The sequence below is a fragment of the Branchiostoma lanceolatum genome, chromosome 1 (assembly GCF_035083965.1).
Source record: "Branchiostoma lanceolatum isolate klBraLanc5 chromosome 1, klBraLanc5.hap2, whole genome shotgun sequence".
NCBI lineage: Eukaryota > Metazoa > Chordata > Leptocardii > Amphioxiformes > Branchiostomatidae > Branchiostoma > Branchiostoma lanceolatum.
Window position 1 is genome coordinate 29,394,292 of NC_089722.1, and position 22,380 is coordinate 29,416,671.

The 22,380-nt window shown below is 42.6% G+C and overlaps 1 protein-coding gene across 1 annotated transcript; it reads right to left on the reverse strand.

The window, feature by feature from the left end:
• Nucleotides 1–566: 566 nt before the first annotated feature.
• On the reverse strand, nt 567–22,039 carry LOC136447483 (transmembrane protein 248-like). Its single transcript, XM_066446472.1, has 7 exons — nt 21,824–22,039; nt 7,933–8,111; nt 7,034–7,301; nt 6,265–6,415; nt 5,516–5,693; nt 4,635–4,772; nt 567–4,103 (listed from the first exon to the last, which is right to left on the reverse strand). Exons 2-7 carry the CDS (start codon nt 8,086–8,088, stop codon nt 4,086–4,088), a joined length of 909 nt encoding a protein of 302 aa, XP_066302569.1. The 5' UTR covers nt 8,089–8,111; nt 21,824–22,039; the 3' UTR covers nt 567–4,085.
• Nucleotides 22,040–22,380: the final 341 nt, after the last annotated feature.

A 22,380-nucleotide genomic window follows, 5' to 3' on the forward strand; every position in this document is an offset into this window, starting at 1 on the left:
AAGAATGAGCCAGCGTTAACTGCAGAGAAATGAATCATCGGGGCCCGGAGAAAGAACGGATGATGGTACCCAGGCTACACCTACCTCCTCGCCCTTTAGTTGCCAACAAAATATGTACATGCGACTGTGCAGACCGATTTGCTGACCGATTTTAGGCCGGATAGAATTCTAGATTAAACTACTCTCCAAGCAGAGGTTGGTGGGGAAGATTGTGACCTTTTGGGGAGAGCGGACAAAAAACGGAGCATATGATAAAAAGGTCACAATCTTCCCCACCAACCTCTGCTTGGAGAGTAGATTACATCACTCTTCTTTTAAGTTTCATAAAGACGTTCCAACATAAGTGAAATGCATAATTCGATGATGACACAGCATGCACACCGTAGCTATACTGAACAGTGTCAGCCTTCATTCCTATTATACTCAATGGCATGGTGCGTTTTATTACACTACGTACATGTGTCCATTTTCTAACATACAGGGCTACTCATGCTACTGATTCATTGCAAAAATGTGTAAAAACAGATTAGCCCACCTTCCCACACTACTAAACTAAAGCTCATGGATAACGTGAATAAGGCCACAGTTTATTATATTCATAGCTGTATGGAATAATCGCTAAGCTGTGTAAGCACCAGGATTTATATATACTGTATACATATATATAAATACTTGTATATACATAGACCCAAATCAAGTCAAAAACATGCAAACCCCTACGAGACTAATTTGATTGTATTCAAAGGATACCAGGCAGCCTGTTTGAACATCTTTCAACATTCTTCCAAAGGGCAAATTTGATAGTGTCTGTAAAACAAACTCCATTCAGTTTCAAAGAGGCAATGAAGAATGTGGTCAAAAAAAGTTCAAATTTCATTTGGCCCACATCGAAGAAACTGCCTCATAGTTCTCCATGCACTGGTACTCTCTTTATACAACTGACAACAAAAATTTGTTCGCCTAGCATCTCAAAAACAAAACACCACTATGAACCATAGACATTGTAATTACAGTGGACTTGTGTAAATGCATAAAAAATCTTACACCCTTTTTGCAAAATGTGCTGGCAACCCTCTAATGTTTACATGTTCAATTCTTATTTTTTTACAAGAGTACAAGGCTTAAGTCCACTACATCTACTAAGTTTTTGACATACAAACACCAACAAGAACTGAAGTAACAATTATCCTCTCTCTCTCTCTCTCTCTCTCTGCTTGAGATGCGCAAGCTCCAAATATCTTAACACATCCATGACAAAGACTGCAGTAGTAGCACGCACAGATTCAATGGGCAACTAATGACATGTACAGTACTTTTAAAGCTACCAAAAACAATACCTCAAGTGGAAAAGCATATAAGTTCATAACCCTGATTTCAATACATGTTGGACAACTTTTCTTACTGATGACACAAGTCTCTGTTTACACATCTTCGTACTGACTTGATTGGAAAAATTTCCATCCAGAATCAAATTTACTACATTTGGTCTATGACAAATGGTTGCATTTCAACATGACTCAGTTTCTGGGAAAAAAAAAGTGTTTCCATTTTCTATGGCTGTTTTAATCAGCTTCCATTAAAATGTACAAACCTTAATATAAATGGCCACACGCAGCTAGTAGAAATAAACCAGACCGTGTACATGTACACCTGCATGGCTAAGGTAAGGTAATACATATATATATATATAACAATGAAATCTATAACCCTTTGAAATCCTATAAAATTAAGTATGATTGCTCCACACATAACCAACACATCATTAGCCTGGCGTGTAAATATACAACAATTCACCAGCAAAAAAGTAACACCTGTCCATCATTTGTCCATTCTGAGATCATAGTGCACATATAAAGCTTGCACATAACTTTCTTCGTTCTCTACATTAAACTCAGTTTCCTTGACAATGGTAGCTAGATGTAGTAATGTACGTCATCAACCCATCTGATCTTGTAGATTTCATTAGGTCCTACAAGGCAAGCTACCGAGGTTCAAGCAATTTGTTTAGCAAACAGTAAATGAAGCAGCCGCCTCTTTCAATATAGAAATTGCACATGGTGATTCAAAATGCCGTATTTTGGATGGCTTCACCATTTCCTCTACATCATGGTTCTCAGACTCCAAGGACAAAGGTAAACCGTATATTCTTGCAAGATAGAACCTCCTTGAGTCTAGTGAGATGTTGCTTCAAGGTGTCCAAAATCACAAAGTGGCTAAGAATATGCACACTACTTATGAACCAATTTTCTTCTTGCTGTTTTACTCGATATTTACCTGATAAACTTCTCCTTGCTGAGTTGGGCTTTAACCATAACATTGCGGAAAGGCCTACCGGTATATCAGGAAGAACGCAAAAGCGAACTCAAAGAAAAAGAACCAAGGAAAAATGGTGGGTTCAAGGGAGATAAACTCATTCTCCAAGCAGAAGTTAGGCTCTTTTTAGGCATTTTTTGTCAGGCTTTCTATTATGTCAGGTTTTCTTTTTTTGGCTGGTTTACAAAAAAACGCCTAAAAAGAAGGCAAAAACCAGCTGTAGCCTAAACTCACCTTGGAGAGTAAGCCAAACTGCTCTGTTGGCATTATTGCACCATGACGGCAATATCTGTACAAAAACTAAAAGTGTTGCTCATTGATCAAATGCAAATGTAAAACTACATGTATTTGGTCTCTAACTTCTGAACAGAAGTCTCAACTATGTCTACAAAATGATCTCATAACAAATTGCATACTGATTAACAAAATCACCCTCTAATAAATACTGTAGTTGAAATACCATATGATCACAAAACGTTAAGCTGGATAACAAATCATCTTAACAAGCAATAATATACGCCAAAAAGCAATTACTCAAACAACTGGATATGATTTTGGAAACGGTCAGACGTTTCAAGTAGCATCCACTACTTTTCGTCAGTGACTGTGAGCAAGATCAGTTGAACAGCAGGTTTATAACCACGAACTATAAATTGATATGCAAATAAGGAGAAGACAAATTTTTAGATAGTCCAATAGAAAGCGAATTAGACAACTCAAGACAAGGTTGAAGTAAAAGGGGACAATAGCTCCTATTGTTTTAATATAGGAGCTAAAGCTGGTTTGCCCCCAAGGCTATGTCCCAAGTGCCAGACAGTTCCACCCTTAGCCCTCCTTTCCTGTTGAGGGTTGGATTGTATATCCTCTCATATATACCGCTACTCCTCGGCCATTTTCCACCACCTAAAACACAACCAGGGACACTCGTTCAATCTCGAATCCACTGATATCCTTGACCGCGAACCCCGCTGGTTCGAACGTGGAGTAAGGGAGGCAATATATGAGAGGATATACAATCCAACCCTCAACAGGAAAGGAGGGCTAAGGGTGGAACTGTCTGGCACTTGGGACATAGCCTTGGGGGCAAACCAGCTTTAGCTCCTATATTAAAACAATAGGAGCTATTGTCCCCTTTTACTTCAACCTTGTCTCGAGTTGTCTAATTCGCTTTCTATTGGACTATCTAAAAATTTGTCTTCTCCTTATTTGCATATCAATTTATAGTTCGTGGTTATAAACCTGCTGTTCAACTGATCTTGCTCACAGTCACTGACGAAAAGTAGTGGATGCTACTTGAAACGTCTGACCGTTTCCAAAATCATATCCAGTTGTTTGAGTAATTGCTTTTTGGCGTATCTTATTACCTGGATGTCTAATCTTCATCGACGTAAGCAATAATATAGGCAACATAATATTTAGCAACATGTAACACACCTTACTATTTCTTACTTTAAGACCCATAGCAAACAACAATAGTGATATACTTTATTGGTCCTGAAAAAAGTTTGTACAGCCAAGGACAGCCGACCATGTACAGCTAGCAATTTCTCAACAATATAATCTGAAGAATACAACAAAAAGTCCTGGATACACAGAGTAAGGGTGCATGTCTTGTTTCTACATATCTTCATCTTGGAGCATCTTGCTATGGGCTTCATCAGCCTGCCTTCCAAGATTTTACAGTGGTAGCAGAGGGACATGTTCAGCTGAGGGACGACATCACCGCTCTCTCAGCGTTGCCTTCAAAAACACTCAAAAGAACCCTGCCGTCTTTAAGCTTCAACTGGAACCTGAAAAATTGGGTCACATGATGACATAGTACTGTAAATGCATTCAAGTCTACGGTAGTTCGCAGTTTTCACAGTGACCTTTTCACCGCAAAGTTAAAACAACGGCAAAGATGCTTGTTTTCTCTTCTGCCCGCTTACCACCTTGTTTAAGTATCGAAAGAAAAAAAAACACAGCTAACACTTCATATAAGAGAAGCAAAGTTAACCCTCTTCCTGCCGAAGGCTCCGCTGTGCACCAAATTTGTACAAGCTAGAATACAAGTCGGCAGGTACAGGGTTAAGACAGAGTATCCATAGAACTAACGAAGAACTTGTATACAAAACATCTGAGTAACTTAATAGATGTTTGAATGAAATTTTGAAACATGATTCAATGAATGCCTTGAAAGACATTGCCCAGAAATGTTTCAAGCAGTTAAACTGTACATATCATTTATATTCAGTATCAGGGCTTACCTTGAAATATATTGGCCAGAAATGTTTAAGGCAGTTATACTGTACATGTCATCTATTTTCAGCACTGGGGCGTACCTTTGTTTCCATGGAATTTGTAGCTCTAGGTTTGCTGGGCCTTCCCCTGATGACAGCGTAGCAGAAGACCGTGATGACCATGACAAACAGGAAGTAGCTTGTGTGAAGGAGGTGCAAATTCACCAGCGACCGTTCCCCCTACGGTCGTACAACAAGACACATCTTAAAAACTATGCTTGAAGATCACAAGAACTTACATGCATAGAAATGGTGACAAGGAGTAAATAGCAAATGGTGAACACTGCTGCTCTGGGTTTTCACTACTACTGCTAATATATTTAGTCTAAAACAAATGCTGAAAGGAAACAATATGCAAATTAGTTACTGAGGGAAAAGCTGTATTGTTTGCAGTGTGATGATTCTCGCTGACCACTCCAGACAAAAAACATAAAACCAATGCAATTATTGTGGTTTTATGTTCTAAAAGACTTTCAAACTTTTATCCAGTTTCTTAAGTAACTGTTTTTGGCGTATCTTATTACCTAGATGTCTAACCTTCATCAACAACTTTAGTGGCATCATGTGGCGCAATTGGAATGTTTTGCCCAGAACCGAGAGGTCCCAGGTTCGAAACCCCGATATGCCCCGATGTTGTGCCCTTGGGAAAGGCACTTTACACGACTTTCCTCACTCCACCCAGGTGTGAATGGGTACCTGACTTCGGTTGGGGAAGGTCGTATTGAGGTCACCTGCTGGCGCCGAATGGCAGTCGCCCAGACTCTTGCGACAGTTCCACAAAGTGCAAGTGTGGAGCAAATATGTATCTGTTCTGTATTATATGATTGTAAACCCTGCAGCAATTCAGCACTGGCTGCCATTGCACGGATAATTTCTGACCAATAAACCAACCATTATTATAACACACTGCAAATATTACTTACGGCTGACATCATGACTGACAGCTCTGGGTTTAAGGCGTGGTAGGCCTTGACAAACACCCCGCTGGGACACCAGTGCTCCTCGGGTGTGAGGGGGTCCAGCGGCTGTATCCATGTGGTGTAGTACACCGATGTGGCTGTGTTGTTGTTGAAGCTGTCAGCGTGGCAAGTCTCCGGTTTCCTGTGAAGTCAGATAGGAACACAAACTCATACAGTCAACATTGTGTGAGTAACACTTCAGAAATGTGTAAACTGATGCCAGGAACAACAGGCGTATGTTTTCCACTGCTATGCTTAGTGTTGCGGACATATATGTTCCATTAGATACAGGTACAGATACCGGGGTTCGGGTAAAGGTCCTGAATTGTACCTGTGCCTGAACCATGTACCTTAACGCGGTAACCTGTGGTCTTTAGCGATGACAGAAAAATGAATAAACAGTTAACAAAATGTCTATTTAGACTGCAGAGAACCCATATGCTTTCGAAAGGATCTCATATCAAAGATGGTGCTGAATCAATGCCCATAAAATGTTAATTTTTTTCCTGTGCTAAATTTTCATCTTTCTGGACAGAATAGTATGATTCTAGTAACAAAAAAAGTCAGAAAGTTATATTTCAAAGAATTTTTTTGCATAGCTGGTAAACATGGTAGAGAAGTCATGGTCAAGCTGAGTTTGTTCCCAATTATATCAAGGTAGTCACTTGAAGTGTAAGCTTAAGACCAGAGCAAATGAAGAATCAACCAAACACCTTGTAGTGGGGAATACCGCGGGCGAGGCCATGAATGTGACACATGTTTTGAACTTGGCCTCGCTGCACTGCCCCTTTTTGGCGCAGTCTTGCGTGCTCCAGGCTGTCGGAAGTGTGAAAGTGACATTGACTTCTTCCAGGGCTTCCGAACCTAAGGTAGTGAGTAGAACGACATGTTTAACATCATCAAACACAACAAATGTATCATATAAGAAAACTAAGAAGTGTTTTCCTGTTCTGTAGCTGTTGTAGATAAATACTACTTCAGTTCAATGTTTGGGCAATGTGGCAACATGCAAATTGCACAGAATACCATGAGTTTTTTTAGTTTCAGCAAATGATTCATTAGCCTGATTTTAATCGTACTTCTAGTCAGACGCTCGTAACCGCCAGCCGCCTAGGAGGGGACATAAACCCCTGGACAGCTGGAGTTTGCATTATACAGACTAATGATTCATATTATTTATGAACATTTTATCACTTTCAAATTGAGACCATATTCATTGCTTTTTAAGTATGTGATATCTTTACTTGCAGCTGGACATAAGTTTATATACATGTACATGTAAACTTGCCAGATTTCTTTTATTACAGACAGAGGATATATCACTTGAAGTAACAAATGAAAACCTAGCCAAATGTATTTTGTTTGCAGACAGTGTTCTAGCCTGGATGCCAGCTGCCCAATCTCTAAAATATATATCTTATGGTAATAGATATTTTAGTGAGTGTGGGTCAGGCATCCAGGCTAACAGTGTTCGGACAGTACCGTGTAGTCCTAACTCCTCTCCTGATATCGTTGCCTGCAGATGAGTGACGTTATGGGGGAAGCCCACAAAGTTCTTCATGGGGTCGAGGGTCAGCATGATGGTGACAGAAACGTTCTTCATGGGCTCCGACTCCAGGATCTCCTTCTCCGGTTTGGACGAGGGGCCTGTGGTGGTGGGCGTCACGTCATCATCGTAGTGCTTCAGCGTGTCGTTGTCCGACACGCAGAAGTCCATCTTCCCAAAGTTCAGCAAGAACGTGTTCCAGTCCTGGAAGCAACGGGAGTTGAGATCGCAGGGAAATTTTTAATTTTTCTTTTTGACTGTTTTTTCAAAGTGTGAATTCTTTAGTTTCATGAACCAGGGACTAATCTTGAAAGTATATAAAGCCAGCTTTAATCTAAAAGCAATTTTATCAACAATCCATGATCTTAGATGGCATTATGAGAGCTTTTTTCTGGCATATACATATTTTCTCTTTTGCAATACGGTCCTGGAAACAACGGGAATTGAGATTGCAGGGAAATTTTTCACTTTCCTTTTTGACTGTTTTTAAAGTGTGATTTCTTTAGTTTCATGAACCAATCTTGAAGTTGAAGGGTATAAAGTATTTTACCACTGATCTTAAACGGCATTATGTACTATTTTCTGGCATATTTTCTATTTTGGAATACAGGATATTCAAATTTTGCAAAACTCTACATGTACCTCCTAGACTACCTAGACTAAAACAATACCTATAATACTGGCAGTATAATAATAATAGGACTGTTGCGAGAAATTGTTTTGACTAAGTTAGAGGGCATAGGGGAGTCTCAATCTCTCCTATCTCCTGAACAAATAACCAGGGTTCAGAGCTGTTATGCTTGTTACTTGTTATAGAACACAAACAGAAGCTCACCTGTGTGATATCAGGATCTGTGATTTGGTTCATCTTGATGTAGTAAGCCAGGGACATGAAGGCGATGGCCAGCGCACTCACACAGACCATGAACACCACCAGCGGCGGCCGGCTCACCGCAAAACTTTTCACATTCTCCAGAGGTTTGATTGTCATTCTGCAGTCCCTCTATGTAATACCTGTGTGGGCAAAACAGCAATAACCTGTCATCTATAGGCTTGGCTTAAACATATACAAATTGCTTGACTACATGTGTATTTGTACAACTATAATTAAAAGTTCATTGTAACCTGTACTAGTATGCATACATTTCATATCCATGTACATTATGTCTCCTAATACAAAAAAGGAAGAAACTGGAAGAATTGGCAAGAGATAATTTTTTCATAAAAGACTGACAAAATCAAACTCAAAAAGATAGAAGGCCAACCGTCATTTTGTCAGGAACAATGGAGAATGACATAATGAATTTTACTAACTTTCACACATAGTATGGCATGTAGAACTGTACATCTAGAAAGGCAAATTCTTAGGAGAAGATCAGACATTGGTCAGCCATTGGTCAAGTTGCAGACAGACAACTATTCACTTGAGCCCTTTGCATGACATATGATAAGCTCAGTTGAACACATAGTGATATGACTATTGTATAAAGGCAAGCCCAAATACTTTCCCCAAGTATTGAGGCCATCTCATTGAAAAAGTAACAATGTCAATGAGGTCACTTCTTAAAAGCCTGCTGTGCATTCTTCATCCATGGCCAACAAGGTTAGTAACATAATTTATTCATAAAGAAAACAAATGCTGGTAAAAAAAGACTCTCAAAGACTGTCATCTCAACCTAATCCACAAAAATCATCCTTGAAATTGTTGTTGTTGAATGGAGACAGTTGCCATGGAGATTTTATGATGTTAGAACAAAGTAACTAGTAGAAGTTGCCTTATCTTCTATCAGGGTGGGACATTCTGAAGGTGACAGACATTCTTAGACAAGGCCAATCTGATCAGCTTACGTTAAAAGCATGTCTCTGCATAAAGAGGATACTGTAAATGGGGACCTAATTTTGCAATGGGAGGGGAAAGGAGGCATTTTAAGGTTACGTTTGCAGTTAAAGAAACGTACATGTAATAACGCAATAATTGAAAACAGGGCACATGTTGGCAGTGCAGTGTGATAAGCTCAAGGCAAGGGGTCACTGCAAAAACTGCAAACATAAACCTATGTGACTATTTTACAATTTACATTTTACAGTACAGACAGGTCTTCAGACAAGCATCAAGAACATGAAGTGGTTCTGTTACCTAATAAAACCTTTATCTTTTAGAAGCGTAATCATAATCAATATTAAATGTAATTCAAGTCAGTCAATGCATTGGGTCATTGGGGTGTGCAAAGTGCTTTGATAAGGTTAACAGCTTTAGGAAAATGCCTCATTTATTTCATAAGGTTTAATCCCATTTAGGGTGTCATGTTGTAAAGTAGCTGTGTGAGTGGATCAAACCCAAAACCAGTTTGGTCTTATGGCTTATGCAACCAAAGTGAGTTGTGCCTCCAGGCAGTGTCCCGGTTTTGCATTACAATTTACAGAACAACATTCTAACTTCTGGGAAGAGCATATTTGATCAACGTCCTTTAAAGTTCATTACAGGGCACAAGCAATCCAATGGAGCAAACTGATGGTACCCAGGCTAGAGAAGAGCAAAAAATAGCCTACAAAACCTACATGTAGGTACAGTTGCTGGATATGGTGACTCAAATTTAGTTTAGTACTCAATACTGCAGACATTATGCATACTTTTGAAACATTATGCAATTAGGATGATTTAGCGAAGCAAAACATTTTGATACATTTGAGTTTGAGTAAAGAAGAAAGGGAGAATGTCTAATCAAGAATCTAGGCAGGGCAATAATCTTTTGATTCAGTCCACCCCCTCACCGAGAATAACGAGGTAATTCCAGCAATTACGAAAGCAATTTCCTGAAACAGTACACACACGCTTCTTAATCACTGCTTTTGATTCTCCAAAGTGGATGCAGTCTGATGTCAAATGGAAGAATGACGTAGCATTAGTTGGGTTTTTGTACACACCATGGTCATCATTATCATTAGCAGAAACGTGCATTAATTTTGACTGGACTCATATTCCCTATATACTGGTAAGTCTGGCCAGAATAACAATTATACAATGAGATATGAGGGGTACAGGCAGCAGTTCTTCAGCAGTGACCACTGTACCTAACTAAGGGACTGAACGGTATTTATCGGGGGGGGAGGGCCGGTCGTCAGGGGGGGAGGGCCTAGGAGAAAAATTTTGACCTGGGGGGAGGGCCTAGGAAAAAAAAATTGGCAAGGGGGGAGGGCCTAGGAAAAAAATTTGATCCCTTTCAGAATCTTCAAACACATATCTAAATGTCTAAAAATTGGGCTCCGGGCCACTCAGCAAACCCCATGTTTTGCGATTGTAGCTGAGCGCGCGCCGCTTCGCGGCGCATGTACAGATACATTGTCACAGTGGTAAGGTTAGAATAAGAAATGCGACGTCAGATATCTTGATATTTATGGTGGATGGATATGATACTAAAATATCCTTTTGATAGATATTGATATATAGTATAAACGTGGCTTGCGACTCTATAAAAATCATGTGCAGAGCGGCGTTCTGCGCTGAGGGGAGGAGTCGCTCAGCGCGACCTTTATGAACTGTTCTACACTAGAGTTCCCAGGGTATTTCCGTCAGGTTGATTGCCCAATGTCCAGCAATGTACTTTTGGAAATATCAAATCATACACTGTGACCATACAGCACCCATAAAAACGTTCAAAAAATTTACGGAAGTTATTAATAAGGAATAAGGAAACCGATACCGCGCGTTGTTTGAACGTGGGTGCCATCTTGAAAAAATATGACGGCCGAGAACATAAAACAAAACAGGTAATGGCCGGCCTAAATTAATGATTTGTAACTGACAAGATATTCCATGATAAGTCCTAAAAAAGCAAGAAAAATGACATTGAATTACAAAACAAAAATAGTGGCTTCGTTTGACGCAATGCCATTACGTAGCGGCATCTCCAAGATGTTAAAACATATTCAACGATCGTCACACAAACTTACTTGTTTTGTATTCACCTTTAATATTCACCTTGAAGCTCAGCCAGTAGGTACATGTACCCTATTACACATGAGGCATAAAGCTATACATAACACGCAAGAAAAAAACAGGTTTAACAGTTTGCGTGCGATTATAAACTTGGCCCGAAATAACGAAATTACCGCGGCTTCCAACGCCCTCCCCCTTTTGCGTCACGGCCACTGTTCGAATCTGATACCACAGTGCAAGCACCTCTCGTCCTGAAGAGGGCTCCAAAACGGTAAGTTCTATCAATTAAGTTTCCGAATGATACACGTCGGATAAACTTGCGCTTGATAAGTTCTGGATTGCCCCCTTGCACATGGTTCACTGCAAGCAAAAGCACAAATGTAGCAAATTTACATCCTGGGCTGTTGGGACGGAGTTTGGCACGGTTACCATGGTGGCCGAGTGGTGGACAGCGGTGTGCCTTTGATCTCTTTAGAAGTTTTGCTGTGGGCGTGGCCGGTAGAAACGCAATGATCCAGGTTTTCGCGGGAATTTTGCAGTGGGGCGGAGCTAAGATCACGAAACCGTATACATTGTCACAAAGGGGCGTGCGGCGTTTCTGGGACTGTTGGCGGACTTTTCCATGCTGTTTCTTCAGTCTTATCCAATTCCAGTGACTTCCGTAGTTGAAGATGGCAAATGTAGAAGTACACAAAAAAATCCCAGACTATATTCAACGGCTACTTAAGCTTCGCAGGACTGTAGTAAGGTTTGAGCGCTGTGTTTCTCGGGCCAGTTCTTCAAAACGTACATTTGAAAACAAATGGAAAGTGTGGTTTTGACGATGCTATTGGGTGAAAGTTACAAAAATTATGTGCTAGGTATTCATGTGCTGCCGGCGGTCCCACTTTGCTCAAGGACAATTTGCCTCTGAAATTACGTTAAATAGCGTTTCAGAGGGCTTGAACTTCTAAAATTTCCCGGGGAAGCATCCCCGGACCCCCTTTTTAATAGCGTCGTCAATCGGCGCTCACAGCGATCCACGCGGGACACCGTAAGTTTCCCAAGGTAGGATTTTTTAAAAACCTGAATCAACATCTTTATATTGGGGAATATTAATTGACGTCCGGTCGCTGGGAATCAACTTTCCCGGGTAACGTTCTGAGTCATTTGACAAATTCTAGTAGCAACAGATGACGAGCCTAGAACTCGATATTGTTTACGTAATGTTAAAATGTCGTCCTGACGGTTAGCATTCTTGATGATCATGATAGAATATTTCTGAAGTTATGAACGTAAATTCAAATGTGTAAGATACTTAAATAGTCTCCGGACGCCGCTCAGGTCCCACAAGTTTGCAAAGCGCTATTAGATGCGGCCGGCGCGCGCCGCTAGAGCGGCGCAAATGACAAATCGGTAACAATTATTTTTGAGATTTCACTTAAATCCAGGATCATACAGTGGTATCATTTATGAACAAAGGATGCATTAGTCTCTAAGCATATTTTTAAACTTGGAACATGGGCTCCGAGCCATTCATTTTTTTTGCGTACGGGTGCCTAAGATTGAGAAGCATGGCGAACGAGAGGGAGATCGCTGGTGAGACCCATTGTAAAATACACGCGAAGGACACTTCGAAACGGCGCGGTGGTTTTCTCGCCGTCTGAATATTTTTTCAAGAGTTGATAGGAGGGGGAGGGCCTAGGAGAATTTTTTTGGCTTGGGGGGAGGGCCTAGGAAAAAAATTTTGACCTGGGGGGAGGGCCTAGGAAAATTTTTTTAACCCGACCCTCTGACGACCGGCCCTCCCCCCCGATAAATAACGTACAGTCCCTAACTACCAGCTAATATGGAGAATATTTGCCAGGGAAGTTTGGTCACCAGAGAGTTTCATTTGCACCTGCTCCGTGGGAGAATTATTAACTTTACTGTGGACTGACTCTACTGGCCAATTAGTCCTTCTTTTGCCAAATTCAACAATCCATATGCCCGTAGGAAGGTCTGGTGGAGGCTACCAGCCTGTACCAATGCAAGTAAGCTGGTTCACAGATCAAACTGCGCATGTTCAGCATCACAAAACAGTTACGGATCTACAGTATGTTCACACCTTGATTCACTCCTTTGGTTTAGAATCAGCTATCCTAGACATTGCGATTAAATAATCTGCACCCATTTATTGATGAAAATCGGTCAAATGCTTTCCTTCACTTATGATGACAAAAAAGAAGAAAACCATGCAACTTGAGATTGGACAAGTGATCTATATTGTTTCTAAGTAATAATGAGTGGGATTTTTTTTTTACATTATATCTGTCATCGTCTATCAGTTGTAAATAACATCACAGTTGCTATGCTGGCAAATTTACAAGCTTAACTGGTACAAAGAATAAACCATGCTGAACCAGGTACTATTATACCTCTAGGTCATGGAAGCTTGTAAATGTTGTGTGACACGCTACATTTCACCTATAGTTAACACCTCAGGCAAAGCAGGTCACCACATACCAAATCCTAACAAACCAGTATAAAGTAGAGTGGACTCATTCCTCAAGCTAACCGACGGCTTTCACACCGCAGTCGTCCCTCAGCAAGACATCTTGAGCAACATAGTTCCCGTTTAGACATTCTATTTAAGAAATTCAGCCTGTTAACACTACCGGTTTTGCCGTGTTGGCTTCTTCAACCATAGGCGGTAGGCCATCGAGTTTTTTTTGAAATAGGCATTACTGTGCTATATATATATTTTTTTATATAAACTCCGATGATCAGCTAAGGAACAAACAAACGGAAAGGTTTCGGTGAATCGTAGACTAAGTGACTGTGTACTCGGCCTACTGAAAGATTCCCGAGAATTTGCTCTAACACGCACTGTGTAATCGATCCATTGAAAGATTCCCGACAATCGTACACTAACTGTAACAACCACAACGCCCGATCCGCACTACCTGTGTACTTGATCCACTGAATGATTCCCGAGAATCGTACACTAACTGTAACAACCACAACGCCCGATCCGCCGTCTATTCGAAAGAATCACACGAACGGATGCCGAAGTCACCCGAAGATTGCCGAGAGCCGAACAGCGATTTCCGAACGCTTTGGGTAGTGTTAAGAACAAGAATAGATAGGTAGGAAATGCAGTTTCAAAAGCCCATATTTTCGGCGAAAAAACGCCATGAAATTAAACACGTTGATACTACTTATAATCTAGGGGTTACTTACTAGTCATGTAGAATTCCTTAGGATACAACACTTAATTCTAAAGGAGATATGCGGCATTTTGTAAAGTCCGATTTCCGGTGGACAGCGTTACCAGCAGTACCATTACTGGTACTGATCCAGATTTCCCGCCACCGTTCGAAAATGGAACCCTGATTCTGTAAAGACTCCTAACAAAAACTTCAAACCCAATGGTTCCTTATATCTTCAAGGATGGACCTGTTTTTAAATGAAAATTCGGTCTATCTATACGTTTCAGTAATAGTTGAAACGTAACTACCTGCTATGTAAGACGTCCTTGGTAAGCATCTTGTCGATATCAGCTACTTTGAAAGAAACTCTAAAAAACGCCGTGGAACTGTGTTCTAAGTCACCTAAAAGTGCTGTCCACATGAAGTGGTAACGCTGTCCACGGGTAGCTTTTCCTACCCTGTCATTTTTATGAAGTTAGTGAGGTGTTAGCCCTGGCGGTTTTGTCGGTTCGAACAGCGGGTTCACGAACGCGTTCGCGCAAACTGCGAAACCTGTTCTACTCCCGTCGGCCTTTGCGCGAACTTTCCCTCTGACAAGAACGACGCAGCGGACCGAGTACCCAGTGCGTGTTTATTATTTGATTCAGCATACTGAGTACCCAGTGTGTGTTGAGTACACAAAGCAACAGCGGTTTCAACAAAAACTCGATGGCCTATCGCCCATGCTTCAACAAGTGTACAGACTAAATGACACGAGGTTAATGAGGTTCTCACTTATATACCACAGTGCATACTGCCCTAACATTATAAACCAGTTCAATCACCACTTCTATTAGCCAGAGTCAAAACATACATTACCAGGAACGAACTTGTCCCAGACCATTGGGAATTACAATGAATCATGTTTGTTCCAAAGAAAGGCTCCACCATATTGTGACTGGAAGCAATTATCTTAGGGCCTCTTTACACCTACGACATTTTAGAGTCGTGCGATCATCGTCGTGGGCGACGTCGCCGGCGACGGTATTTTTTGGCCGTCTAAAGACGATCAAAACAATCGTACGACGGCAATAAACGGAAAATCCTCGAAATGTCGTGCGACCACCTCGGACCCAGTCGCACGACGTTCAGCGGGGGGGCCTGTGGCTGTGTTTTTCTCGTCTAAAGAAGAATCGTCGCCGGCGACGGAAGTGGGTGATATGCTAATAAGCCTACAGCGTGCTGTTTCCTGTCCGGGAAGGAAAGTTTCTATCGTTTTCTTTGTAAATATGCATGCAGTTAGCAATTGAAACATATTTTTCTCGTCCGAAACCGGTTACTAGTATTCCGGCGCGACGCCCTGCTACCAGTGGCTACTTCAGGGAGGTAGGTGGCGCTCCTAGGAGCGGCCGCACAAATGCACAGCTCCTACTCAACTAGAGTTATTAGATGTCACGAATGTCTGTTAGGTCGTCATTACGGTTGATACGTGTGTCTCAGAGTCTGCTGAACCCTCGGTGGATCTCGCTCGACTGCCTTTTGTCACTTTCACTCGGATTTCTTCCTGATTTGAGACCGTCTGCCGTCAACAATGGCGGGGAGGGGGCCATTCCTGTACTCAGCGAGTTTCTTTCACCGTCTCCGGCATTCAGCTCCTCCTGTGGGTCCTGAACTCAAGTCACAACTGCGCCAGCTGGGCTTGTTACGGCTACGCTGTCGGCCTAGAGGAACACGAGCTGGTAGGAACTTTGCTCGTTCGATTTCTACTGTTGTTGGATATAGGCCTACATTTTCCGGTTTAGACTCGACATTCATATGCAAATCAGATGGGCCAAAATGTGGACATCAACAACCACTATGGAATCGTCGGAATGCTGTCACCAGTAACCTGATTGTAGTACCAGTTCAGCAAAACAAGAAATCTAAGCAGCATGCTGCCCTACCAACTTTCCTTCTGTGCAACGCCCGTTCCCTGGTCCCCAAAGTCGACGAGCTGGCTGTTGTAGCGAACCAGACTGGGGCAGCAATTCTGGCCATCACAGAGACATGGTTACGCGAGGACATACCGGACAGCATTGTGAACCTAAGTGAGTTCACTCTACACAGAAGAGATCGTGGGAACGGCGTCGGTGGCGGTGTATGTGCTTATGTCAACTCATCGATACCTCACAGTAGACTCGTTGATTTAGAAGACGACTCTGTCGAATGTCTTTGGTTACGCTTACGACCTCACCGTCTACCCAGGGGCGTAAGCAGTATAGTTGCCGGTGTAGTCTATAATCCACCCCCGGGTTCGCTCAGGCACAAAGCAGATAAGGATGTGATCGCGTACCTCAACGCATCAATCCAGTCAGCGGAGACGAAGTACCCCATGTCCGGAGTTGTACTACTTGGTGACACCAACCAGCTCAAGTATAAGCCATTGTGTATGCGGACTGGGCTGAAACAGGTTGTCTCGCGTCCAACCCGAGGTGAAAATCAGCTGGACTCGATTTTCACCAATCTGTCTAAACACTACAGTAGTAAACCTGTACATCTCCCTCCATTGGGAAGTTCTGATCACCAGGTACTAGTGTTACCGGGCACGCCATGGGTAAAGGAGCCTGTCTTCGTGCACCGCCGGAGGAAATGTACTCCCGAAACAGTGCGTTCGCTTGGACTGGCACTGAACCTCGCTGATTTCTCCCCAGTGGAAAACACTCCGCATGCAGAAGAGAAAGTACACCAGTTCTATTCAATTCTGCGTCCACTGCTCGACAGCTTGCTACCATTCAAGAGGGGGAAAGTCACCTCCAGGGACAAGGAGTGGATTACCCCACGTATCAAAGGACTGATAAGAGAGAGGCAGAAAGCCTTTATGTCAGGAGACACTACCAGCTTCAAACGTCTACGTAACAAGATACAACACTACATGAAGACAGCTAAAAGATCTTTCTACGAGAAAGAAGTAGACCATCTAAAACACGGTGACACACGCAAGTGGTACAGTCTTGTGAAGTCCTTGATGGGAGCTCCGAAGAAGAGAGAAGGCAGTTTGCCGACCCCTGGAATAGACTGTGATTCACTGAGTGAACACTTCTCGTCCGTTTGGTCGAATGTTACCCGTGACATACCGAGCACTGCAGACGTCTCGGACCAGCTTTCCACTGGATCATTGCCAGAGCTCAGTATAGGACAGGTTAAACTCCAACTCAGAAAGCTCAACCCACGCAAAGCTACCGGAGACGACCACATTCCGATATGGATTCTGACTACTTTCCATGAGGAACTTGCTCCTGTGCTATGTAATATCTACAACTCCTGTCTACAACAGGGCATATTCCCTGAACAATGGAAGTCGGAGTTGGTCGTTCCAGTACCGAAGACATCTAAACCCAAGGGCCCTGAAGAATACAGGAGGATTTCCCTTACCAGCTGTCTAGGTAAAGTACTGGAATCGTTTGTCCGTGTGCTGTTACAGAGAGACACTGACCACCTGATCCATGGCTCCCAACACGGGTTCAGGCCGGGGAGATCAACTGTGTCAGCCCTCAACCACATTACGCAGACCTGGCACGACGCACTCAACAATAAGCCGAAAATGGATGTACATGTGTCATTCATCGACTTCAGCCGGGCGTTTGATACAATTGACCACGGCAGTCTTTTGCATAGCTTGGCAATAATGGGGGTGAGACGGGACTTGTGGTGTTGCTTGCGCAGTTACCTGAGTGACCGTGTACAGCGTGTCAGGTGGGGTTCGCGTGTCTCCTCGCCACGCCCAGTACTCGCCGGAACACCTCAGGGTGGGATCATCTCGCCATCTCTGTTTGTCCTGGCTATGAACAGTCTTGACAAAGGCATCCCGATCAGTGTAGCCCCAGTTAAGTACGCAGATGATCTGGCAAACACAGAACTGCTCATGGGATCACTACCAGGCCAGATGCAACTTGCCATTAACGAAGTTGACTCTTGGGCAAAATCCTACAGTATGGCAGCTAACGTTAAAAAGACCAAAGACATGGTCATTAGTTGTCGCAAGGAGGCAGTGAACCCCCCTCCGCTTACTCTGAACGGGGAGAGGGTCGAGCGAGTGAGGAAATTCAAACTCCTCGGTGTGATAGTCAGTGATGACCTGTCGTGGGGCCCACACATTGACTACATATTGTCCAAGGTCCGCCCTCGGCTTCACTACCTGCGACTGTCGAAACGAGCCGGGCTACCAGCAGACGTACTTCTCGACATCTACAAGGCATTCATCCGCCCAGTACTGGAGTACGGCTCACCGGTGTGGGGAGGTCTATAGCTACCCCGCGGTCTGGCTGAAGAGCTGGAGAAAGTCCAGAGGTCCTGCTGTAGGATCATCTCTATACCCTACGAGCAGCTACCTACCTTGGAGTCCCGGAGACGAGAGGCGACAACACGAGAACTCAGAAGGGTGGTGGCTGACCCCACCCATCCTTGCCATCAGTTCCTGCAGCCGGCCACTGAGTGTCAGTACCAGCTGCGTCGGGCTCCCCGTTTTAAGCTGCCATTGAGCCGGTCCAACAGACATTCGCAATCGTTTATCCCCAGGGCCCTTGCCACGTTGAATCACAATTAACGCACTATATCCCATATGCATCAACTTTCGTATGACGTCTGCCTAACTCATCGTGCAATTATTGTATAGTTAATGTCTGTAATTTGTAATTTTAAGCAAAATTGTTATATATGAATTTTAAGTATGTTTTCAGAATTGGATAACATTTTTAAATATTGTTGATAACGAAGTTTGTAAACACCAACACAATTCAGGCTAAATGCCTGCAAGGTGGTGATTCAATAAAGTTCAAGTTCTCTAGTATGCCCCTATTCCTCGATCCCCGGGACATCCCCGGCGGCGGCCACGAACTCGGGTTAAATCCCGTCCGTCTCTGTACCAGCCTCAATCTCTTTCTTTGTTGAGCACCGTTCTCAACGTCTCATCTGCAGGGCAACAGTTGTTGCAAAGTCAGTAAAAGCTTCATCTTTTGACGAAAACAAGCGGTTCCCCCGCCATTTTGAATATGAGCGCAAGAGTTCACTTTGAGTCACACGCGCACATCAATGGAATTCTGCGCCGGGGGTCCCATGATATTTCCTGACCGTGTGTCTAAAGAAAACCGTCGCCTACGACGATGATCGTACAACCTTATAACATTGTAGGTCTAAAGTGCGCCTTATACTGTCATGTCTAGCAGAACAGCCTTTCAATGAAGTTATGAATTTTCAAAACAAACACGTTTATATAACTTGAAGAGGAGAGACAAGTAAGTATTGGTGTTCTACTCTTTCCCTGTTTTGTAGTTAATGTTACAGAAGACAGATTAGAATCATGAATTCAACCACAGAGCCTAAAGGGACAGCAGATGTTAGGTCATTAAAAAAACAGAAATGTGCATGTACTAATAATTCAGCCTACTATACCTAATTTCAGCATATAGGGCGTTTTGCGATAGAACTGATAGAAGTTAACAAAACATTCTCCCATTTTTGGCATGTTAACCATCGCCAAGGGTAACAAAATTGCCTTTGTGTGTGTTGTTGTTCAAAATCAGGTAAAAATTGATGCACCTGCTGATTTTATTGAGCTGTGACCTTACATGTAGTAATAGAAATGTCCCTCCCACTCAAAAAGGAAAGACTATTAGCATACCATTAGTCTTCTCTTTACTCCGTGTCTTTTTTACACATTCTTAAATCACAATTACTTAACAATTCTGACAAAATCTTGTTGGACAGGCTTCGTTTTAGTAGGCTTGGCTGTATGGCAGTATGGCAAAAAAATTAGCACCTCCCCTTTCCTTGGGGAGGACACTTGCTTGTAGTACTACCGATCCAAACTGGGACCTGGCCTGACCAACTAAAATCCACCATAAAACAACATGGAGAGAGTTCTTAAAGTACCAAAAATACCTAAATACGACTCTTCTGGGTATCATTGAGAACATATATTTTTCTACGGGGGCCTGCATGCCCTTTTACGTAGAGCGTAATCAGCCGTTTTAATTTTACGTAGAGCGTTGCCGGCCCCTCCAATTCAACGTAGAGCGTAATCGGTGTATTTTGCGTAGAGCGTTATTGGCCACTTTAATTCTACGTATTGCGTAGTGGCTACCCGGAATTTAGCGTAAAACGTAGTTGATGAATTGTGCGTAATGCGTTGTCAAACTTTTCCAACCTTGCTCTAAGTCACAAACGAGTGTCATGTCCGCAGTCTGCTTTGTTTTGCTATCCTCCCCCCCCCACAATGCAGGAAATAGCGTTTCAGCGGGTCAAGATTTCAAAATTTTCTCCGACGTTAGCAAACTCCCGGACCGCCCTAGGATTGTTGCGCCACCGGCGTATATGTCGGGACGGTGTCGCCACCCAAAGCTCAAATTGAAACCCCCCTGTCTTTGTTTATGATATAATCTGTCAGCAAAATTTGCGCCTCAAAATTCAGGAAAAAGCGTTTCAGGGGGTCATGATTTCAAAATTTTCCCGGAGAAGAATGATGCCGCTGGCGAAAAATATGTCGCGATTGTCGGGAGGGCTCGAGGACGTCTCACCCCAAAACTCAAGCGGAAACCCGTCTGTATTTTTTCACACATAGAGATGTCATTAAATTTAGCTTACTTTATCAGCAAAATTTGCCCGTCAAAATTCAGGAAATAGCGTTTCAATGGGTCAAAAATGTCCAAATTTTCAATGTCGCGCTCCGGCGGAAAATTATATGTCAGGAGGGCGTTGTCCCCGAAAACTCAAGTTGAAACCCTTCTGTATTTTTTTTTCACATATAGAGATGCCATTAACCTTAGCTTACTTTACCAGCAACATTGGCCCCTCAGAATTCAGGAAATATCGTGTCAATGGGTCAAGAATTTCTAATTTCCCCGTGGGAGCATGTCGTGCATCTGGCGATGAAATGTGTCGAAAGGCGCCGTTCCCCCAAAATCAAGCTGAAACTCTTCTGTATTGCTTTTTACAAACAGAGATGTCATTAAACTTAGCTTCCTCTTCCAGCACAAGTTGCCCCTCAGAATGCATAAAATAGCATTTCAGAGGGTCTAGACTTCTAAATTTTGAACATTTTCTGGGGACCATCCCCCTTATAAATCACCCGTCTTTGGCGCTCGGTTGTGCCATAATCTTTTAAAAAAGGACAAAATCCTGGCTATCAAGACTATGTTTTTGTCACCTCCAAACCTCATACATTATCAACTTTGACGCCTTAGTTCAGCCGGTAGGTTTTTGAGTCCTGCATAATGCATTGGGAAGCTTCAGATTTTAGCGTAGAACGTAGAGAGGCTACCTGAGTTTAGCGTAATACGTAGCCGGCCCTCCGAATTTAGCGTAAAGCGTTGTCGGGACCCCCCCATGCAGGCCCTGTTCTACTACTAGCAATGAAGGCGGGGTGGTGGTGGGAAAACTCAAAACGAGCATATTTGGTTTACACAGTCTAACAAAATGTAGACAAAGACGTCTTAGTAACATAGTTCTTGAGGCATGAATCAAGTTAAGGACTAAATAATGTACAGGACCGTGCATACTTTTAAGGTTTTAGTATGATTTTTTTACGCTTGACTGTACTTCGGATATAATCGCCGTGCTTGTATGGCTACGTGCACCTTTCACTAGAAGTTCACAAGAACACTCACCTTCCAACAACAAAATTCCGAACTTCTCCGCCACAACGTGCTAAAACAACACCCTCTGAAGCTGTATCATGTCAGGGAATAAACGTAGAAACATTTCAGACTCGCAATACCTCAACAATTCGTGTAACTTCACATGTTTTCTCCGAAGTCAAACGACGGCTACTTCCTCACACAAATTCCGCCATTTTCTGTGACGTCGACTCTCTTCGGGTCAAGGGTCGAAAATATTTTCCCCCACACGATGCAACAAAATGGATTTATTTATCTCGCTGTTGTCATTCGACTGTGGTAAAATTAATAATTTCTGGATTTTCATAGGATATAATGAAAAATACTGGTTTCGAGAGTAAGGGCATCATTTCGCGAAGGCGTGAAAATACGTCATATGGAGACGACATACATATGCAAAGTATCATATGGTTATAGACCCATGTGACAAGTGTTGACATGGCTGCCCCGGGCAGGCTGCTCCATCTGGTTACCATCCTCCAGATTGACTCAATAAATACCATTCATATATAATACAAAAAACGGATTTTAGATGCCAGTTATTATTA

What these genes read in the sequence shown, in the direction of transcription:
- LOC136447483 (XM_066446472.1), bottom strand. Translation starts at nt 8,088, where the DNA reads ATGACAATCAAACCTCTGGAGAATGTGAAAAGTTTTGCGGTGAGCCGG. An exon ending in CAGATCCTGATATCACACAG is followed by an intron (nt 7,302 to 7,932) that starts GTGAGCTTCTGT and finishes CGTTGCTTCCAG; the next exon opens with GACTGGAACACGTTCTTGCT. An exon ending in TGTCAGTCATGATGTCAGCC is followed by an intron (nt 4,773 to 5,515) that starts GTAAGTAATATT and finishes GTACGACCGTAG; the next exon opens with GGGGAACGGTCGCTGGTGAA.